We start from the raw sequence: 22,210 nt of genomic DNA on the forward strand, positions 1-22,210 counted from the left end.
AGTAGCCCAAGTGTCCCGACGTGGGCTCGTCATGGCACGCGAGGAGGATGTCATCCCGCATGTCGGCTGGTACAACGAGGAGGAAGGCTTTGTTGCTACCTCGAGCATTTTTCTTGTAAAGAATGCCCCTCCTTAGACAAAAGGATGACAATTCGCGAGCGATGCGCCGAGGAGTGTGAGAATTTCGGCCTTCTAAGGAATCAATAATAGGGCGCAATTCCTGATCGGCTCTCTGTCTAGACATAAAGTCAGAATCACTGAGGGCTCCGAGAAAACCATCAGCATATTCCGAGTCCATATCAGGATGTCCCACGGGTGCTCGAGAAAGTGCGTCGGCATCTTCGTGCTTGCGCCCAGACCTATACACAATCATGATGTCAAACTCTTGCAAGCGCAAACTCCACCGAGCGAGACGACCAGACGGGTCACGGAGATTGGCCAGCCAACACAGCGAATGGTGATCGGTCACCACCTTGAAGGGACGGCCGTAGAGGTAAGGTCGAAACTTTGCCGTTGCCCACACGACTGCGAGGCATTCCTTCTCTGAAGTGGAGTAGTTGGCCTCGGCTCGAGAGAGAGTACGACTGGCGTAAGCTATGACATGTTCTACGCCGTTGTGCCGTTGTACAAGGACAGCGCCAAGTCCGACGTTGCTTGCATCCGTGTGAACTTCGGTATCAGCGTCCTCATCAAAATGCGCAAGAACAGGTGCCTCTTGCATTCGCTGCCGTAACTCTGTGAAAGCTGCTTCTTGCTCTGTAGTCCAGGCAAACGGTACATCATCTCGGGTGAGTCGCGTGAGCGGTTCGGCTATCGTCGAGAAGTTGGTAATGAATCGGCGATAATAAGCACACAAGCCGAGAAAACGCCGTACCGCTTTTTTGTCTGACGGCACAGGAAAGGTGGCGACTGCTGCAGTTTTTTCTGGGTCAGGCCGCACTCCATCCGCACTCACAACATGTCCCAGAAATTTCAGCTCATCGTAGCCGAAATGGCACTTCTGGGGTTTTAGCGTGAGTTCGGCCGAACGAATAGCTTCCAGAACCATTCTTAGACGCTTCAGATGTTCTTCGAAACTCTCGGCAAAGATGACCACATCATCAAGGTATACAAGGCAGCTTTGCCACTTCAAGCCAGCGAGGACGGTATCCATCATTCGCTGGAATGTTGCGGGAGCCGAACAGAGGCCGAAAGGAAGAACTCTGAATTCATAAAGCCCATCGGGAGTTACAAACGCTGTCTTCTCTCTGTCTCGCTCATCGACCTCTATCTGCCAATAGCCGCTCTTCAAATCTATCGATGAAAAATACTTCGCGTGTCGTAGCCTGTCGAGAGAATCATCAACCCGTGGAAGCGGGTAGACGTCTTTTTTGGTGACGCTATTGAGTTTCCTGTAGTCAACACAGAATCGCAGCGTTCCGTCTTTCTTCTTTACTAGAACGACTGGCGAGGACCACGGGCTGCTCGACGGTTGTATCACCCCGTCGTCAAGCATCTCCTTTACCTGCGTCTGTATAGTCTCGCGTTCTTTAGCCGAAACACGGTAAGGTTGCTGGCGGATTGGGCGAACATCATCGTCGGTAATAATTCGGTGCTTTATGAGGGGTGTTTGACCGACTCTAGATGAAGAGGCGAAGCAAGATTTAAATTCCTTCAGCAGGGTATGCAGTGCGGCCTTCTTCTCGTCCGAAAGCTTCGAACTGACGTCGATGTGGTCCAGAAACTTATCTCCATCAACCATTTCCTCGGATGCGAAGCACTCGGTGACATCCGCTACACGGTCTCCGAAGGCCACGGTGGTGCCGCGGAAAAGATGTCGGTGCTCGAAGTTAAAATTTGTGACGAGTATCTGCGACCGTCCGTCACGCACACGCAGAATGCTTCGCACTGCACACACACCTTGAAGCAGCAAAAGGGATACGTTGCTCTCGGCGACCACGTCACCGTCTTGGAGGTCTTCACAGGTGACTTCTACGAAAGCAGTCGCTCGGGGAGGCAACGTCACGCTTTCGTCGGCAACACGCAGCGCAGGTCTACGACAGCTATCAGCGCCTCGATCGGTTGCAAGTTGCGTCGAGAAAGTCACCATTCGCTCGCGGAGATTTATGATCGCGCCATTCTCTCGAAGGAAGTCCATTCCAAGGATGAGCTGACGAGAACAGTCGCGTAGTACGAGGCAGGTTACCACAAACGTTGACTCGCGTATTTCCACTCTTGCGGTACAGCGACCCAATGGAGTAATAACGTGGCCTCCAGCAGTGCGAATACGCGTCCCATTCCAAGGTGTCATCACTTTCTTAAGACTGGTTGCCAATTTTCCGCTCATAATAGAATAATCTGCACCTGTGTCCACCAATGCGCTGACCTGAAGACCGTCTATCAGCACGGGAATGTCGAGTGAGACTCGGCCACTGGGTTCAGACGCACAATCCGGCATTTCTCTCGCACTGCACTCAGACGTCAATTCAATGTCTGCAGCGTTTTGTGGAAGCGTCGATAGGAGGTCTTCCGCACTTTTAGTCCCAGCGACCTCGCCCCCGAAGGTCGCTGCCTTCAGTTTTCCCGACGAGGGCTTGGGGAACGTCCCCGTGCCATCGTACTGAGACGTGGTCCAATAGCTGCGGGTCGTCGTGGAGATGGAGACCGCGATTGACGCCGTGGGAAAGGCAGACGTTGCTGCGCGAGGTAGTCCTCAATTTCTCTTGGCCTCTGACCAACTAGGGGACGAGGCGAATGAATAGAGAAACCGCGCAGTCCAAGTTGTCGGTATGGACATTCCCGGTAGATGTGACCGGCTTCACCGCAATGGAAGCAGAGGGGTCTTCTATCCGACGTACGCCAAATATCGGACTTCCGCGGAGGGGCACGGCGACCGTCGATGTCCAAACCAGCATGCGCAGATTGAATTGAAACTGGCGGCATCGTCTGGATTGGGACTGCAGGGCTTGAGACCGGCATGGAAGTGCGCAGAGCTTCGGCATATGTGCGGTTCCCAACATCAGTGGACGCAGGAGGTGGTTCTAGATTTGTAACCGTTGGTTGAGGGCGACGGCTGTGAAGCACCTGCTGGACCTCGTCCCGAATAATATTGGTGATGCTGCTTACCTCCGGCTGTCTCGCCCCGTGTAGTTTCGCGATTTCCTCGCGGACGACGGAGCGGACGATTTCGCGAATCCACTCAATGCTGTTGCTCCCGAAGCTGGCGGAAAATTCAGTAGGTGATGCAGAATTCACTTGCCGGTTGAGTAGGGCTGACCGCTGATGAAGTACCCTCTCCATCGTAGTGGCTTCGGTCAGGAATTCTGCTACACTCTTCGGAGGACTCCGCACTAGACCAGCAAAAAGCTGCTCCTTCACGCCTCGCATCAGATAGCGTAGCTTTTTTTCTTCTGGCATTGCCGGATCCGCTCGCCTGAAAAGCTGCGTCATGTCCTCCACGTACATGGTGACGGTCTCATTAGGCATCTGGATGCGTGAATGCAATGCACGTTCAGCACGATCGCGGCGGTCGGGGCTCCGGTAGGTCTCCAAGAGGCGATGCTGGAACTCGCGCCAGGATGTCAAGACATCACTTCTGTTCATGAACCACGTTCGGGCGCCGTCTTTCAAACACGCGTAGACGTTGCGGAGTTTGGCGGCTTCGTCCCAGTAGTTGATCGCTGCGACGTGTTCGAACTCGCTCAGCCAGTCGTCCACATCCTCAAACAGCTCTCCGTGAAAGGGACTAGGCATCAGCGGGTTCTGGACAGTGCAATAAATTGGTGCCGACGACGTAGGAGTTTCCATGACGCCTTGAGGCGAAGTCATAGTCGCTCTATGGATAAGCTGTGCCGGTGTCTCTGGTGGTAGGCCTCGTTGGCGGCGGCTTGTTCTGTGAACTGGCGTGTCCACGGGCACAGGGCTTGTGTTCCGGCTCCTGGATGGGCTCTTGTGCATGGGGTGCGTCGTCAGTTGTCGTACCCAGCAGCTCCACCAATCTTGTCTCACTCAAGGAAACCTTCCGCAGAACTGCTCGTCAAGCTAGGACAAAAAGAAAAACTGCTCCAACCCAACCTCTTCGTCCTCTTCCACACGAAAACCACGCGAATTCATGCGGCATTAAAAAGCGGCTCAATCCCAACCTCTTCGTCCTCTTCCACACGAAAACCACGCGAATTCATGCGGCAATATGCAGTCAATCGAACAACGCCTTTCATGCTTTTGTGCGTCGTCCACATCATCTGCGCAGTCTTAAAAACCCCCTTAATTGTTTTCCTGTAATTTAACCTCTAGATAAGGCTGGTCCCCATGCAGCTGAATGCACCGCAATGCAGATCATGAGAAGCTCTGAGCTTTGAACTCTTTCCTCTGGCTTATACCCGTGCATTTCACACGGGCATTTGGAAGTCATTCCAACCTATATATTTTTGCTGTGTTAGTAACATTATGTGCAGACGCTTCCCTTATAACTTATCCTTACGTGACAGGGAAGACAGATTTACATACTATTCATCACCACCGCATTAGTCGTGGTGATTCGTGTAAGGTTCACGTTTCAGCTAGAAACATTCGATTGTACCAACTCCTTCTGATACTGACGATGCTGACCCCTTTACCATTTTGACAAAAGATGAGTTCCAGGTGCGCGGGGACCCGCTGGTGCTGTTTGGCCTGCTGCCGCATGAGCAAAAGATGTCGGTGCTGAACGTGGCCATCAAGCGGCACCCCGGCTACACCAACCCCATCAAGTCCAAGGAGCGGCTGGTGTTCCACATCGGCTATCGCCGCTTCTCTGCATGCCCCATCTTCTCGGCGCACACCAACGGGGACAAGCACAAGGTGAGGGCACTGTTTCTTTCAGGCCTTTATGCTGTTTTGCTAGAATTATAAACCCTTTTTGTAATTGTAAAGGTAGCGTTTCTGCAATGCAGTTAGCCCTACTAATGGTGGCTAGTAATTTCTGCAAACATCGTGTTGAAGCGCAGTTTGACTGTTTGACGTGTGCAATGTAGACTGGGCTCTTATGATACAAGCACGCATAATTGACTAACCCCAGCACATGCAACTAGAGCCTCCTCTCCACATAAAGCATGACAGGTGCTATCATTAATAGGGTGAAAGTGCAGGGCAGTGAAACACACTTGTAGATTATGAAAAGCGTCCGTTGTGAAATGAGGAGGTTATCTGGTCTTTGTTGCTTCCATACTTTGTCACTTAGAGTTACCGTACTTTCCTGATTATAAGTCGCACCGTTGTATAAGGCGCACCCCACTATTTTAGCACGTTTTCATGAAAAAATTCATACTTAAGTCGTCCCTTAGTATAAGACGCTCATCTTTTCTGCGCGATCAGCCCAACTGAGCATCATTGGGCATGCGCTTAGTTTTGGATACCAATAAAGAAAAACTAGTGACTTATGAATGTTAAGCAAGGCAGCACCTGCATTACTACATTATAAACTCCAGTGGTGTAGCCAGGGGGGTGTGCTCAACCATCCCCCCTTCCCCCGAAATTGTTTAATTTGGCTTGCTTGTATGTGCATGTACAAACATATAGAAAATGTGGTTGATTGGGAGGTCCTAAACAGATGTACAGCATTAATACCTCTTTTTCACACTCTGATTTCTTTGCAGTATGACAGGTTCTTACGAAGTGACGCAGTGTCAGTTGCAACGATGTTTGCGCCCATCATCTTCCCGCCTGCTTCAGCGGTGGTCTTCATCGAGGACGATGATGGTATTTAGCCATGATAAGCACTATTAACGCTCAGTAGGAACGAAACAAAAAAATGCTTGAGAAAATATAACTTTGGGTTAATGCTGACATAAGCATTATATCTTGAAAGCACTGTAATACAGATGTAGGCGTAATTTAATCTTGTTGGTGACCTAAATTTGTACTGGGAGACATCTGTAAATGCACTTATAACTTATGGACTTAGTAACATTATCGACATCCACTAAACTAGAATCTTAATTGAATTTCTTGTAGTTTTGAAAGTCAACTGATTCATTGACCAAAGCATTTCAACTTGCACCTAGGTCGATGTTTGAGTTTGTTGTTACATCTATAATAGCTCAAGGCACGCAGAACAAAAAGTAAGGCATGGTGGCACGTAGCCTTGGTCATCTATTATATCGTTCTTTTTGTCCCATGTGTTTCACATCACTTTAGCTGTTGTAATCATGTCAACTTACTTGGAAAGTTCACGTTATTAAGATGTTTTGACTTCAAATTCAAGAAGCCTCTTTGTACGCCTATAGACAAGACTACACGAAGGACCGATATACGTACTTAGAGTTTTTTGGTGGCTGTTGTCTTGCAAAATCGTGACACAAATTGTTCGCATATTTATGGCAGCAGCAATGTGTATGGTGCAGCAATACAATTTTCGAGTTTTTCTGAATGCGTAATATACTCTCCCAATTTTTTATAGGTCAACACAGGCTCGTTGGCTCGGGCGCTGTGCTTGGCGCCAATCCAGATCGCGTTGTCGTCAAACGAGCCGTGCTGAGTGGCCACCCTTTCAAAATCAACCGCAAGTCTGCTGTCGTTCGTTACATGTTCTTCGACAGGGGTGAGTCGATTATGTGGCTTTTGTGTATTGTTTGGCTTTCGTGTATCTTGGACTGATGTGTACGAGTATATATTTTAGTTGCTGTAGTAATAGAAAGTATGCATTTACAGTGGCATATGCTCGTCTCAAAGCTGACCTATCATGTTTTGGGAAAAAATTTTTGTGGGGAGACGAGCAAGAGGACAACAACCTTGTTTTTCTCACTGCTTTGTATTTTGTCTTTTGAAACAGATGATATCATGTGGTTCAAACCTGTGGAACTCAAGACTAAGTATGGAAGGAGGGGGCACATTAAGGAAGCGCTTGGTATGTTCTTCCTCACCCTTATTTTGTAGGCTTTTGATTGATTCAGTCATTCATACATTCATTCCTTCCGTTTAAAACCAGGAAAGGAATCCTTCCAGCTGCTTAATTGGAGCAAAGTGATATGAAGTTAGTTCTTTATTCCTGGAAGTGTGCTATCAAATTTTTGTTTCTTGAGAAAACCCTACTAGCTATCTTTGTAGGGTCTTCCTACATGTTTACCATACCAAATTGTGCAACTGATTTCTTTGAAAATTTAAACAGCACTTGTTGTACTCAACCTCTCCATTTCGTTCTTTTTATAGATAAATTAATGTACTTGTTACGGCAAAAACATAATACATGATATGTTACTGCATATGTATATGTTAGTGCAAAAACATAATATATTGGGAAACATTCATCTGTACTTCCTGTACGTATTCTCTGTACTTTAACACCCAGACTTGTCAGCACTTGACGTTTCTGAACCTTACAATGGATGTGAAAGCCATCATGTACTGGGCCAGAATAGAAGCTTCTCACTAACACCAAGTGGTTTAATGTAATCATGTCACTGTGTTGCTCATCATTCGGTCAAGTTTCAGTTGCAGAAACCACAGTGAGAGTCAAGCGAACACCACAATTACACTTGTAGTTCAATGTTGTTGTGTACGTGTTCCATTCACAGTCTATATTGCAATCCAGCTTGCATTATGGTCATACGAATGAGAATGCCTAGCATTGTTTTCATTGCTTCAGCCCGTTTTTTTTTTTTTTTTCTCTCTTCATCTTCTTTCATGAGAACAAATGGGCATGATTTGGTGTGCTTTTCCTCAGGCACACATGGACACATGAAGTGTGTCTTCAACGGCCAGCTGAAGTCACAGGACACCGTGCTGATGCACCTGTACAAACGCATGTTCCCCAAGTGGACGTATGATCCCGAAGTTAGGAAGCCTGCCCCCTTTTATGAGGGTCATGACGGGGAAGAGTGCAAAGCACTCAGCCTGATGGAATAAAATGTAAATTTGTTGCTGGTTCACTATAACACTGGGTGTAGATTTTGTACCGAGTCTCGTTGTGACCGGAAAAAAATGCCCTTTTTGTGAAGAGTCTCTAAAGAGGGTCACAAACCACCTCTTGGGCTTGGCGATAAAACACATGCTGCAGAAAGCAGATGTGGTGCTAAACATCTTGACCAAATCTTGTAATCATGTACGGCAAGGATGGTTCACCAGCAAAGCGCGAAGTTGCCATTTTGTGAGGCTCTCTTTATACAGCAGTCCGTCCTAGCTTGCTTCGGGGCTGCCTGTGCTCGCTGTTTAACGTCAAACACAAAATAGCATGCCATTAGCCAAATAGCCGACATAAATCAAGAGGGTTGTTTGGATGTTGTTGGTGTTTCTTACCTTGGGGTGCTCCCATTTTACGGTGCCACACTTGATAATAGTCTGCTAACATTACACAATGAACCATACTCGTGCAATTAGGAATAACGACTAGAAAGAGCAGACATGTTTCATTACTAAGCAAGTTGAATTACCTCCAGCAACAATCTTGTAGAAAACCCGACGTTTCGAGACTGGCTTGGTCCGTTCCTCGGGGGTGACTGTAATGGCGAGGTAAGCGTTAACACATCTTGTCCTAGGCTGTCTTTCTCTTTCTCTCAGGTTTCGGAGACCCTGCACGTAGATTGGAGGCACTGTTCCCAGGGACCGGCTCACGTTTGCCTGTGTGTGTTGTACGTGCACTGACACAACTTTTTTCGCTCATGCCATCCCTTCCTGCTTAACTTCTAGAGTGCTTGTCGCCACTAGAGGAGAGAGAAAACGCGACATTGACCTGCAACTCCGCTCGTTCTGAATGGACTTAAGAAATTTTTGTGGCTATTAATTTGCGAGGCAAGAGACCCTGATACTGAGGTCATACCGTAATTATAGTTGGAAAAGTGGTTAATGATGCCTTCAACTTTTTCATGGACTGTGCTTGCTCAAACTTGCTTTTGTCATACTGATTCATTTTGATAGTATCTCACACACACCAGCGATTGCTTACTAGTATTGTCACTGTGAAACAGTGTGCAATGTTTTGCCAGCTGTTATTTCATTGGTTCTTCACGTTATACATGAAAATATTTCCCTTTATTTTTATCTTTTTTATTAGCAGAAGCACTAGCTGATTTTAGCATTCTGAAATTACACTATTAAAAGAGCAGTGACACCAAGTTTCAAACTGGAGATGTGGAGTTCATTCGATTGCTTGGTACACATGAGTTTTTTTTAGCGAACTATGAATCGTGTATGTTAAGCAGAAATTATGCTATTTTGAATGCAAAGAGCATCCAAGGCTCATTAGTGCTTTGCCGGCCATGAGACATGGACAGTATTTTGACGTGCTCAGCGAGCTTCTAGACCAGGCCTCAGGCGCCAAGTGACGATAAGCGAGCAGCGATGACGTCGACAATTTCAGTGTTGTCATCGTGGTGTTTACATATGGTACAGTCTGGCGGCGACGCCTGGTTGCCTAGCAACAGCTTCATTTGCTTTGTTTCGCTTGCTTCGTGCAGCGCATTAGTACGAATCCTGTGTTTTCGTTGTGCCGCTTTGGGTGATTTGTCATGGTGTCGTGAACACGAATGCGATTATTTGAAGCTATGGTCATCGCGAACAAGGAACATGCACCCAGCGTTCATATGTCTTACAAGCCAGCGCGGCTCAGGCATGCGTCTCCAGTTGACTTGTCGCTGCTCAGTCCGGCATCGATTTCAGAATCGCTGCTCAGAAGAGGATCAAACCCAAAAATCATTCACCATGCCACGATTTCATATTCCTCTGTGTTTTCATCGCCGCTTCTGGACTCTTATGATGGACGTGCATGCTGAGCAGATGAAATTTCAACTGAAGAACGCGTCACCATTTTGTGTGGCCGCATTTTCAATTGGGGCGGGGCTGCGGGAGGCGACCGCTTGGCAGCGCTGAAAAATGGCGGGCTTTGCAGCTGTTTTGAATTGGGTTCGATGCTGGTCCTACTAATCAATATTACATATATTACATATAAATAATATATGAATTGTTACTAGTAAATCGACAACTAGTATGCGTTGTTGCAAAAAACGGGACATGCGTAAAGTTGGTGTCACTTCTCTTTTGACATTTTTAAAAAAGTTCTGGTTGATTTATGAAATTACTGGAAATATGAGGGTTTCTGGCCATCACCAAGACCAAACTTTATCCGAAAGAGAAGCGGGATATGCATTGAAGAAGCTTACAAACTATCATACAGAACATGAGTGTAAATGCATGTGATACACGAGAACCTTAACCCAAGAACAAGCAGAACAAAAATATTCCAAGACACCATTAAACCAGCTTTAATCATCCAGTCATCAAGACATTGCACACAATACAGTACAATATCTTGTAGTACATTTATTTGCTAGGAACAGACAAGTTGCACAAAAAAATAATATTTAAATGTGCCTAAATAGTGTCCTCAAAGAGTGAAAATTAGTAAAGAAAAAAGTGCCAGCTGCCTGTAATTAACATAAAGCAGCACACAACACATGAAGTTATCAATTGGTCATTTCAGTGAACAGCTAGAAAAGTGGAATTGGTCCCAAGGGAGGTAAATCTGAAAGCGAGGTAGTATATGGCATGTTTGTTAAAATCGGTGCAAAGAGGACGCAGCACAAGATGACACGGTCTCATCTTGTGCGCTATCTTTTTTTGGGCTGATTTTTACAAACATGCATTGTTCACAACTCGCCCACCTCAATACTTACTGCAAGATGTATTTTTAGAAGTTTTATAAGAAATGTCACATTTCTGCTTCATTGCCTGTAAATCTGGAATTTGGTATTTTCTGAATATGGTAACCTTGTTCTCCTTCAAGTTGATTTTTATTCTTCTCTTGAATCGATATCCGATACAGCTAGTTTCACAATCGCATTACCAGCACTCATAAACATTATTAACAGGTATTACCATCAGGCCCACTTGGGTTGCTTTGCGATTGTAGCAGCTGTCTGCAGACTGGAAATGCTGTGGTTTTATTCTTGCTCTTAGTGTGTCAGTGATCTGTCATTCACACGTAAGATTGATGATCTTGACAGTTCAATAACCGAAGGGAGCGTATGTACAATGTCGGTGATGGACACCACAAAATTAAATGCTATTTTTAATTAAGCAATTGCCACTTTCTTGCATTTTAATATATGTTTGAAATTTTTTGAGTGTTCAAGAAAAGGCTCGGGAAGTCTTGCATAACTTGCTTTCATTACCTTCAATGCACAGCTAGGCAAGCGTAGTTTGCTCGCAATTACGCGCAGGATGCAACGCTGTTGTGTTGCAATGTGTGGTAACTGGCAAGGCTAGTTGACTTGTCGATTATCACCCGACACAATGCAGCAAGCAGCAAAGAAGTGTAATGTATAACATGGCCTTCAGTATCAACCAGCAAAGCTGCATGAAGCCATTCTCATTCGTTTCATATTGATGAGAGTGACAGAATGCTGACCCCTGATGCCACATGTGGGCACATCTTGCACTACTCATGCAAGTGCAATGTGTCTGAGTGTAAAGAAAATTTAAACAGCTGGTGTTGTAACTGGTTGGCAGTTTTTGGTGAAGCTCCTTGATGGAAATCAAAAGCTGGCAGTGTTTTTCGAAGCATTGCTAGATCCTTTCAAAAACTGGGGATACCAAGCTGGAAAAAGCCCTAGTACTACTTGCAACCACTGCATCATGCTTTTTTTCTTTCTTTATTTTGTTCAAGTGTACATAAACATACAAAATAATGAACACGAGAATCTTTGCTCTATAAGCTGCCACGCCAAGTACGTACCATATCACAGATAAGACTTCCACATAATGTGGTAAGGGAGATTGCACTACCATTATCATCTGCAGTAGTCACAACAAACACCTCTCTATTCTAGGTTATACAAATCCCCTGTTCGTGCAAAATGAAAAAGTAGAGACCCTGGTTTTCAGACTTATAGGTAATAGCCACATTTAAACCTTTTTTTTTTTTTAAGTTTCATACATGCGTCAGCATTATTTACAAAAGATATATGGGAAAAAAGTCTTAGTTTGAACCAAGTGGTATACAGTAGTATATATACGTACATATAGAAACAAAGCATCGCACACTCCTAACAATTTTTTTTAATAATATAGACTTTATTTAAGTATTTGTTGGTCAATATACTTTCATATGCTGATTTCAGCGTTCAACTTTCATACAAGAATGTGGCACATCTGCACTTTTCATCAACATGCAGATGAATGAAATATTAAAGATACCACAAGAAGCATGAAGGAGCTAGATTTCTTCAAGTTGTAGGAACAACAAACATAACAGCTGCACGTTTAATTGAGGAGACAGTAAGAAAGAGAAATTTGATAAGGTCGTAATAATTTGTGGTTCATCAATTTCGTTCACCAAGCCAGTTGTGTTCACCTTGACCATGCACATGATTAGACCTACTCAAGTTTTACAAATGATGCGAGAATGCAATTGAATCAACACTAAGATGGCCACGTTTAATCCAAATGCATCATCTCGAATATCACACATTAACAAACCTAAGTAATGGTTTATCCGAAACTGTACATTGGCAGCAGGTTAGTGACACACAAAGGCACATTACGACAATAGATGGTCATTCTCATGAGAAAGCTTTCTGAGGGAAGCCGGGTCTGTTTGAGCAAACTTCGTTGTACTGGATCGAATTTTGCCAAGTTTCAACATTCTGTCATCTTAGCAATCAAAACAAACAGAAGGGGCATCCGAACTATTTGAACTTCCCAAAGACACTACAGTCAATGTCCGACTGAAAGTGACCCTTTAAGATTTTCAAATGCTTCACCTCATCATACTATCTATCATATTGCGCACTCAACATTGCAAAGCTGGAAAGTTGGTGGAATGCGATTACGTCTAGGTTAGTGCCAAGGCGTGAGATATTATGAAAGAAGCATACAAAAAGGTTAGTAACAACTTGTCAAAGAAAAATAAACTTAAACATATTACTAGAATACATTGCTACGAAAGTTCGCAATCTAATAACCAGGCATGTATGCTGCCGTGCCATTCGCAATGTCGCGCTAGAATTTTTACATGGCCTGCACATGCAAAAACCACTTTGCATGCGTACCACAATAATTCAAGACAGCACAGGTGCATTACAAAGCCCTATGCGTCTATGCTCGACATAAGTTTGTTGGTAGCGGTACGAGCACTTAAAATCAGTTCTACCAACTATCAGCATTAGGTCCTGAAGATCCCGACTCTTAACGAAGGCAGTTCTGGGTGAGTAAGAAGAAGCAGCATTCAGGGAAGGCCCATCTTGTCGAGCAGGCTGTTCACGCGCTCGTTGAGCCACGCGCGCTGCTTCGGCAGCAGTCCCTGCACCCAGGACTCGGGCAGGGCCGAAAAGCCGTCCCGACAACCGAGGAAGGCACCGGCCAGGCAGCCATTTACGCTGCTATGGCCCCCTTGCATGGCCAGGCAGCTGATGGTAGACCTAAACATGTACATAGTTCAGTAGAATCTCAATCAACAAAACCGCTTCTGTGGAATAGCTGCTTTAGCAGTGTGTAACATTGGGCAGGATGTAGCTGAACAAAATATTTTGTGGCACAACCAAGAACGAGGAAGAAGGAAGATAGGTGCGCTGGTGTTCCTTTGGTCTCCTTGTATGAGGGTTAATTCTCATTTTTAAATAGCTCTGTGAGTTAGGTCTTCGGATCGGCCATACGACAATAACTGTCGCACCAGCTGTCTGAACGCATAGTCACACAGATAATGTTGATATTGTGCGAGCATCTCCAAGCAAGCAGAGTAAGAGATGGCTATTGTGCTCTCTGTACACGCACGTAATATGGTAAATTGGTTACTTATCACCTATGTTAAGTACTACCACATCTAGGGGTAAATGTTTGTGCAACATTAATTACAATGGTGTGCATCTTTCTCATTAAATAAAGCTCCTGCCAAATGGAACATACCTTCTCCGGACATCTAGGTTGTGCTAAACAAGATTTTACATTACTGTGAGAATCCAACACTGTGAAAATCGGTTATATATAAAGTTTTTAATGCATCAGAACCTAGCTCCGACCACACTGACGACGTACCCAGAAAATTCACAAATACTCTTGTCAGGCGATTGTGGAACCTATCTCGGTGGCATTTGCTGTATACAAGGAAAGAGAATAAGTGCAACTGACTATGTCTCACCAGGTCCAGTTAACATGAACACAGTATCATTCTTTAGAGCCCAGTTGGAACGTTCCAATCTTGATGCTAAAATTTTTTTGAATTCTGATATTGGCAATTATTGCAAGAACAATTAACACTAACATGCTAGAAGAATTTTCACAATTGTCATAATATGCTGTGAAACAATTTTTCTGCGCTTCATGCACTTTGTGCCGCTGATGCTCGAGAACTATGCAAGGCTGAAGTAAGAAGGATGAAGCTTTGGTAAATAGCACTTTCCTGCATGCCCATTTAACCAATTACCATAGATGTGCTAGTTTACACTGTGGTTTCCCACGCAGGCGATGTCTGCCTGTGCGACAGACCCGCACAAAGCTTCGTGAGTTTTGTGATGCTGCAGCTGACCTTGGGGTGTATGTTGTACATTAGGTTCATTCCCCATGCACCCAGTGAATTAATCTTAGACTTGCTTAATTTTAAGCTCTAAAAAGCACTTTGAAAATACAAGCTATGTGTCTTTTGAACACTGCATAACATGTCCTAACCTGTAGTCTGCGCACTGCTTGAGAGCCGTGATGCTTGCAGACAAGGCCTTGAATGGATGACTGCTCGACTGCTGATCATTCAGTTGCAATCTGCACACACAAAAACATGAAACATTTTACAATTAAGTTAGTTAACTAAATTAGGGTGTTTTATATCTCAAGAGTCTGATACAATTATGAGGCATGCTATAGTGATTGACTCCAGATTGGTTTTAAGCACCTGGAATTCTTTAACATGCACCTAAATATACGTGCACAGGCATTTATCCATTTTTATCCCATCAAATTGTGGCCACCACAGCCGAGAATCGAACCCTCAACGTTGTGCCTAGCAGTGCAGTGCCATAGCTGCTAAGCTACAGTGGCAGTTTAGTACTATTAAGCAGGTGTCAGCGCACCATAGCTTCCTACGAAAAACATAAATTTCATATGCGAGACTTTGAATAATGCACTCGTGTGTTCACAGTTCCTTCGTTGAGAGCACAGATTCACTAATGTAATTTGCTTTGTGAAAATACACGTATTCTATTGAGCTGATCAAAGTTGAAGTTACTGAACTTCTGAACATATATATAACACTATTAACTCGCACAATCGAGTACCAGACCACATTGATCGATCTGAAACACAGTCAGCAAGGTGCTAAGTGTTGTGAACTTACACTACTGTTCTCTGTCTGATAATTGATATGTAGGTATGCTCAGAATGAAAGTGGGATCTCATGCAGAATATGTGATATGCATAATTCATTAGCAGCACTACAGTAAGTTATGCCTGAGCACTTCTTAGACAAGGTCTCAACCACAAATGTAGCAGCTGTCATGCATAATTTTGCAACAAATATTCAACGAAACACGTTGCCAGACATAACTTCAACAGGTCGTGGTCTAGTAACTGAAGCTTTGTTCAAGTTGGGGAAATTTCGGTGCGCATGTAGGTTGCAAGTGCTAAGCACCAAACGTATTGCTGGAGGATACAGTATTGCAGATATCAGATAGAAGGGCACTAAAGAGAAAATAATTTTTTATTATTACTTAATTACTCTTTCACGATTCCAAAATTACCACACCTGCTGCGAGAGTGGTCGCTTGGTAAGTGTGATGTGCAAAAAGAAAAAGCAGGTACCTACACCCTATTGCAGTTCCTGCACCAAATGCTGTGAGGTCATACATTTGGCGACGTCTACCAAGTCTTATGTAGCTCCTGATCAGCAAAAATGACATATAGTATCCTCTAAGGCGGACATAGAATTAACATACCAAGTTTCAAGAAATTTAGTTGAGCCAATAGCACCATCATACGAGAAACCACTTGAAAACTTGTGACGCAGAGATCTCGGCATGAAATTCAAGAACAAAGCTGATTTTGATTTTCATCAATAAGCCTATGATGCTCAATTCAACGACATTAGAGTTCTCAGAGGACAATTTATCAATATAAATCTCTGAATTTTTTCTTCTTTTAAATTTGGCAAAAAAAAGAGATATAGAGCACTCTTCCAAGAAAGCTTACTCCTCGAAGCTGCTTGCTTCGAAGCATTTCTTGAAACTTGTGACGCTGCCCTCACTCGTCAACTGTTTCACTGACAGCTCGTACACGGTGTCGAGTAGCCTATCCACATCCAAGCAGCTGTACAGGTTGTGCTTGCCCTGCAGAGGAAGGACACGAAGTGAAATTAACACCTCGTGCAGACTTTCGTCGATGCAAATTATTTGTGGCTGCTCATTCACCTGCAAAATGGTCGCGAGGGTAGTTGAAATGGCCACGGATGCCGCCTTGCACTGTTCCTCCGGATGGGTAGCCAGGCATATTCGCACAGAATTCGACGCCACCTCTGACAAGTTGTGGAACACTGGTATGCCTGCACATAAAAAATAAGTTGCATGGCTCTTCACGCATTTCCTGAAGATCACTGAAAGGCGAAAGCCATTTTTTTCTTCCTAGTCACTTCCACCCCCCCCCACCCCCCCTAAAAAATGGCACTCTCTTGAAGTTGTGTTGCTACAAAGCCCTAAAGGTTAATGCCACATTTGGGTTGGTTTATCCACGATGCCCCGACTAAACAACGCAAATTGCATAATGCAAAGAGGATAAATGTACAACAACATTGTTGCACACACATAATATATACAACAGTACTGTCATAGGCAAAACATGCATGGATTCGCAATAGCACTGTTCTACATACAAGCAATGTGCATGAACATACATAACTGCTGTATATAAAACATGCATGTATGCACTCGGACACTGTTGTATGCACGACATACATGAACATACCATAGCACTACTGCATGTATAATGTGCGTGGATTTAAAGCAGCATTGTTGTATGTGCAACGTACATGGATGCATTGCTGTACATGTAGCATAGGTGCATGTACAACGGCACATTTGTACATATAACAGACCAGAATGGTCGACAGCATTGTTGTAGGTACATCGATACACAACAGCACTGTTCTGCATGCAACATACACAAATGTACAACAGCGCTGCTGTATGCATAGCATACATGACATACAAAAGTGCTCGTGTATGTCTCGTCTTCCCTGCATCCTGTTCTTGCGCTTTTTTACCAACAACTATATGATACCTTATATAGTGAATACCTAGTGCAATAGCTCTAGTCAGAGATCCGTTGTCAACAAGAACTGGTGCACCAACATCATGTTGCTTGCCGAGGCCATTGTTGCAGGCAGGCTGACTTCGTTGGAAGACCTGCAATGCCACTTGGTGCGGGGCATTCATGTAGCCTTCCTCTTGAAGCACCTGTTGATGAAATGTACTAGATTATGTTTGAACAGTAAAATGTCTAGACGTTTTAGCTGCAAGACTTCTGGCTTATTACAATTACCCATTATAAATAACAGTATTACATGGTAATGCTGGGAAAGTGAAAGCTTTGGAGATCTGACAATCTTCATCACAATATCAAAATATCCTAGTGAAAGATCTGGCGAAGAATAGTCGCATCTGTCAATTATTTGAGCATGGCAGCTTAAACAATGTGTGAGGTGCTGCACTGGCTTTACTGACACATTTGACCCTTGCTACAACAAAAATAATTCGCTGCTATCGCACACTTATATAAAAAAGCACTCCTTTTATCAAGCTCCAGCTGAACAGACAATTCTTGCAGCCACAGAATTATCATTCATATGGGTATAGCGTACCACAACAAGGGCACAAAAAGAGAGACACACGCACTGCGTGTGTCTCTCTGTGTCTTTGTGGTGCGCTATACCCATATGAATGATGAACCCCAATCAACTAGCCCGGCAACGTGCCTTAGCAAATTTCACGAAATTAGTCGTAAAGGGGTGTGCAAGTGTAATGAATCTGAACTATTGTACCAGTGGGTTGCAGAGGATTACACGAAAAACAATAAAAGGATCTGCACTTCCTCACATTGGAATTCCTATGCTGTCACAGAGTTCCGTGAGAAACTTGATCATACTGTGATACCAGAGCTAGCTCTAGCACAGACAATCTGATAAACTTTGCACCAAAACTAACTACAAAGCCACGAAGTGTCTTGACCTGTAATAGCTAAGTACTAAGGACTGAATTTCATAAGAGCCCTGTAATCTTCAAAGAGCTTTTCGAGCAGTACCTAGCGATTTTTTAAGTTACTTGCCTGTCACAAAGAGAAAAAAAAAAACATGCATTCAATATTCAATAAAACAAAACCTGTTTAAAGCCCATTTCAAGGAATAATAACAAACAAGTTGTCCAGAAGACCACAGGTTAAAGGAACATTCCAGAAATGAAAATACCATTCGCATAACTAGTTTAATGCTCCTATGAGACACTGCATTGGTTTCTCACATGCAATGCTTCATAATATTCATTAACTTCTTTTTCTAAGTGATGTAATGTGACTAACCAGTTTGGTAAGATCAGACAGCAGGAAACCTTCGGAGTCTCCGAGCTCAGGTACGCCAGAGCGTTTCCAGGACACCAGCCGCTTTGCAAAATCCAGCTCGTCAACAACACCAGCCCATCGCAGCAACGAATCAAGCACTAAGAACTGTAAGCAGGCATCACAAGTGGAAAGAAAAATGTTTTTAAAAATGCAACTTGTATATGCAAAGTATGAGAAAGAAAAAAAGAATGTTAGTAGCGCTTTTTTTTTTCATGCTTAGTTTCCGTTATGTAGTAGCATTATGCTATTTTGGAAAGTTTCAGCCAACGCGTGTGAATGGGTGCACCGTCAGAGGAGACCGGCACTGATGGCTCGGCAAGTATGCTGTTCTACTTGACACAAGTTCACAGGTTTCTATACCGGCTGGAGTGATCACGTTTCGATGCGGACAGGATGAAATATTGCTAACACTAAACATGCATACAATCCGATACAGCTTATAAAACAGAATTTTCTTTAACTCCTCCTTTTGGACTTATTTAATAGCCTTCATCGTCGATATTGGATGAAGAAACTAAGATAATGATGACTACTGTTGTAATTTATTATTACAATCTATAGGCTTTACAGCTTTCTGGAATGTATTACTAGACATATTTTTGTTACTTCTTGTTTGCACTTGTTTCAATGTACTCCTGTGCAGCAGCCTTAGCAGAAATAAACGCTCTGCATTCTTTTTGATAGACGTACTAACAGGAGGTCCCCCTGACAGTTCTCACTTTGGGACCTCCTTTTGTATTATGTCTATTTTATACTTGTATGGCATTACTGCATTGTACTGAACGAATATATATATATATTGAAACACAAGTACGATGGCAATCAGGGTTATGTTATAATCACACTCCGAAGGGCATGAAAAGTTTAGTGTTATGTTGTCAAACCTCCTCGTAATGTAGTTGCATCAAACACAAAAGTGCCTCGATCGCATAAGATTTTGACACACGCGTGTAATCTTTATTCATTGACGTCGACGAGACAGACATAGTGGAGAAGTTTTGGCACCAACAACATGCAATCGGTGCTTGCTCCTCACGCTAAGATAGTGTCCCACTGCTCAATGAAATGCTGCTTCTTTCCCTCTACACACATTCCAGGTTACTTCTGTTACATCCAATAATTTGTTCTAAGCAATCAATTAGTCATATTGAGGTCTGATAGCTAAATGCAGTGATGTGTTCCAGTCTTTATAGGGTCAATCATCATCTTTTGACGCGCTTTCTTCTACTTCTCATCTGTATAGCGCACGAAACTGTGGGCCAAATCAAAGTTGAGCTTGCCATCTGGTCGGCATTGCATGTCCAGTCGCCCTGCTTCCACTGCACTCGATGCTCATCTCTCCTTATAGATGTATACTCGAGGCACTGGGTGTCATAGTAGAAGGCGCACTCATCCACAGTCATGAACTCGGTCGCAACTCCTATCGCATCTCCGATGGCAGCTCCGTACAGCAGGCCTGTGCGCAACAAGTAACATTTATTCCCGAAGTAAAAATACAGACACATGCACATCGGTGTGAATTTATAAATGTATTACTGCACCTTAATATACTGAGTACAATAAAGAGGAATGTTAAGCAGACTGAAGCTGCACAGTACTCATAGAAAATCTGGGGCAGCGGTTTAATCAAATTTTAAGAAGTGCAATGGGTTCAGAGAATCTAACAAACACCAAACTTTAATAAGAGTACGTCATGTCATGGTAGACTACACTATAACTTCTAGTAACATTTCCACTTGCTCTAAATATAATCTTCAGAATGTTGGGATCTAATTATATGAATTTCTTGCACTTATAGACACTCAGTTATATTGAGTGTCGTGAAGGATTAACAACTTGCAAAGTTTGCAACCCAACAAAGACATGCGATTCGCATTAAAACGAACCTGTTATTCTGTCTGTAAGTATATTTGGCTCCAACTTGGTAGCCCCAATAGGTGGTAGCAGTGGAGTCTTGATGCGGCTCGCTGTGTTTACTGTGTCAGTCTGTATCTGTAAGTACTGCGCATGTGCCGAGTGAAGATTGGGCACCGACGTCGCCACCAGGTTACCGCGCACCCTTGGGAACTGGTTGCATTCGACGGCTCGCAGTGTTGGCTTCTCCTGAATGTAAACCGACTTCCTCAGGTGCTGAAGCACGGCGTCCGAACCCTTCTCGCAGACCGCTAGGGGTGGGCTCGTGATGTCAGCGTTGCCGGCAACGAGAATCGTTTTCAGGTTGGGCAGCTTCCCCAGCGACTTTGGCAGGGACACCAGCTTGTTGTGACTTACGTTGAGTTTGGCCAAAGTTGCGACCTTCCCCAGATTGTCGGGGAGTTGCTTGATGCAGTTGTGTGAGAGGTCGAGCTTTTTAAGCACCTTTAGGTAGATTACTGAATCTGGTATGGACTCGAGCTGGTTGAAAGGAATTAGCAGCTCTTCGAGGTGGAAGAGAAAGCCGACACTGTCGGGCAGTGACTTGAGCCGGTTGTAACTCAGATCCAACACGCGTAGGTGTGGCAGTCTGAATGGTATCTCGGGAGGCAATGTGGTCAGTTCATTGAAAGATACATTGAGCGATTCGTACAACGATACGGCATCTCTGAGGCTCCAGGGAAGATCGGTGAGGCTCTTTTCACTGTGGTCCCCGCTGATGTGCTGTAATAAGAAAAAAAAAAGGGGGGAAGGGGGTCTCATAGTTTGCACAGCTCTGGCTTATTATAGCAAGGGTCTTGAGTAAAGCATTCATAAACTGAATACTGTTGCCTGTTAAACATCAGGAGGGCGCTGGTGCTGGAATCTCAGCGGTGAATCCATACCGTGTTTAGTAATTTTTGGCTTCTACATTGTCTCTTCATTACCGGTCAATGAACGGTATTCTTGGCCGATCACTTTCAGCGATAATATTATACTTTCCCCATTAAGACACCGCCCGCGACAAGGTGAGTGAATAGGAATCATGAGATTTAGGTTGTGCGTATGCGCGTCTTGAGCTCTAGTTGGTTGTCACGGGTTATGACATACTATTGTCATACGCCAAGACATTAAGTATCCCCTAAAATGGTCGTCCCAGGTACTGCCCCCGGGAGCACACATAATGATACGTTGTTTGTCCCAATTAGCACTAGCGCAAATTCTTCTCTCTTTCTCTCTCGGGTAGGCAGCTGCTTAAATTACTCATAAGCTATGACAAATGAGTTAAATTCGTTTCGCGTGCGCTAACTGCACGGGCATGCGCGAATATGTTTTGCGCGTTATGTATACCTTGTGGAAAGAGCGGTCATCGACTTTGACGCTCAGGTCGAGATGCCTGTTGAGCAGGTCTGGTGGAGGTGTTCCCTCGTGAGTTTCGGCATTTCCCATGTCGATGCAACTCGAAATGCCCTTGCGGACCTAAACTCCACGGACGGAAAGGAATCGGTAGATCCGTTTTTGCATATGCGGCGTTCAATCGCGATGGCCAAGATCCGCAGACACTTACCGAAACTAATGCACCGCATTGACTTTAAACAAGTGATATCGGCGAAGTTTCGAACAATGCACTCGTTTTATGCTCGCTGACCACGAGCCCAGCCGTGAACGCCTGTGCGAACTTGACACTGCGGTCGCCGTGCATCGGATGAAACGGGCTCAAATAGTCGCACGAAGCCTACGTAACTGTGTTAAAGTATTCATAGAGGCGGCTCCTTCGAGC

At 44.3% G+C, this 22,210-nt stretch overlaps 2 protein-coding genes across 3 annotated transcripts in view; one reads left to right on the forward strand and one right to left on the reverse strand.

Annotated features, from left to right (window-relative positions):
- Window positions 1-7,889, forward strand: part of Tsr1 (Tsr1 ribosome assembly factor) — a 32,933-nt gene extending 25,044 nt beyond the window's left edge. The window contains exons 16-20 of the mRNA XM_037425573.2: window positions 4,610-4,818; window positions 5,613-5,715; window positions 6,416-6,556; window positions 6,788-6,862; window positions 7,679-7,889. Coding sequence (XP_037281470.2) covers window positions 4,610-4,818; window positions 5,613-5,715; window positions 6,416-6,556; window positions 6,788-6,862; window positions 7,679-7,860 — 710 coding nt within the window. The 3' untranslated portion in view covers window positions 7,861-7,889. The remainder of the gene's footprint in view (window positions 1-4,609; window positions 4,819-5,612; window positions 5,716-6,415; window positions 6,557-6,787; window positions 6,863-7,678) is intronic.
- A 5,059-nt stretch (window positions 7,890-12,948) lies between these two features.
- Window positions 12,949-22,165, reverse strand: LOC119174587 (uncharacterized). 2 transcript variants are annotated; one of them, XM_075895401.1, is made up of 9 exons: window positions 21,781-22,165; window positions 20,424-21,174; window positions 19,818-19,993; window positions 18,499-18,642; window positions 17,222-17,381; window positions 16,341-16,471; window positions 16,123-16,259; window positions 14,611-14,700; window positions 12,949-13,367 (listed from the first exon to the last, which is right to left on the reverse strand). In XM_075895401.1, exons 1-9 carry the CDS (start codon window positions 21,877-21,879, stop codon window positions 13,175-13,177), a joined length of 1,881 nt encoding a protein of 626 aa, XP_075751516.1. In that variant the 5' UTR covers window positions 21,880-22,165; the 3' UTR covers window positions 12,949-13,174. The 2 variants fall into 2 exon arrangements, with proteins under 2 accessions (XP_075751516.1, XP_075751515.1); XM_075895400.1 differs by having other exon boundaries at window positions 16,123-16,471; window positions 21,781-21,909; window positions 21,998-22,135.
- Window positions 22,166-22,210: the final 45 nt, after the last annotated feature.

The sequence above is a fragment of the Rhipicephalus microplus genome, chromosome 5, assembly GCF_043290135.1.
Source record: "Rhipicephalus microplus isolate Deutch F79 chromosome 5, USDA_Rmic, whole genome shotgun sequence".
NCBI lineage: Eukaryota > Metazoa > Arthropoda > Arachnida > Ixodida > Ixodidae > Rhipicephalus > Rhipicephalus microplus.

Excerpts from the sequence above, each read along its gene's own strand:
- LOC119174587 (XM_075895400.1), bottom strand. The coding sequence starts at position 21,879 with ATGGGAAATGCCGAAACTCACGAGGGAACACCTCCACCAGACCTGCTC. Across the intron at positions 18,643-19,817 it reads CATGCAATGCCGACCAGATG|TTCTTAGTGCTTGATTCGTT; the intron begins GCAAGCTCAACT and ends GCCTGCTTACAG. Across the intron at positions 17,382-18,498 it reads TGTCTGATCTTACCAAACTG|GTGCTTCAAGAGGAAGGCTA; the intron begins GTTAGTCACATT and ends TTTCATCAACAG.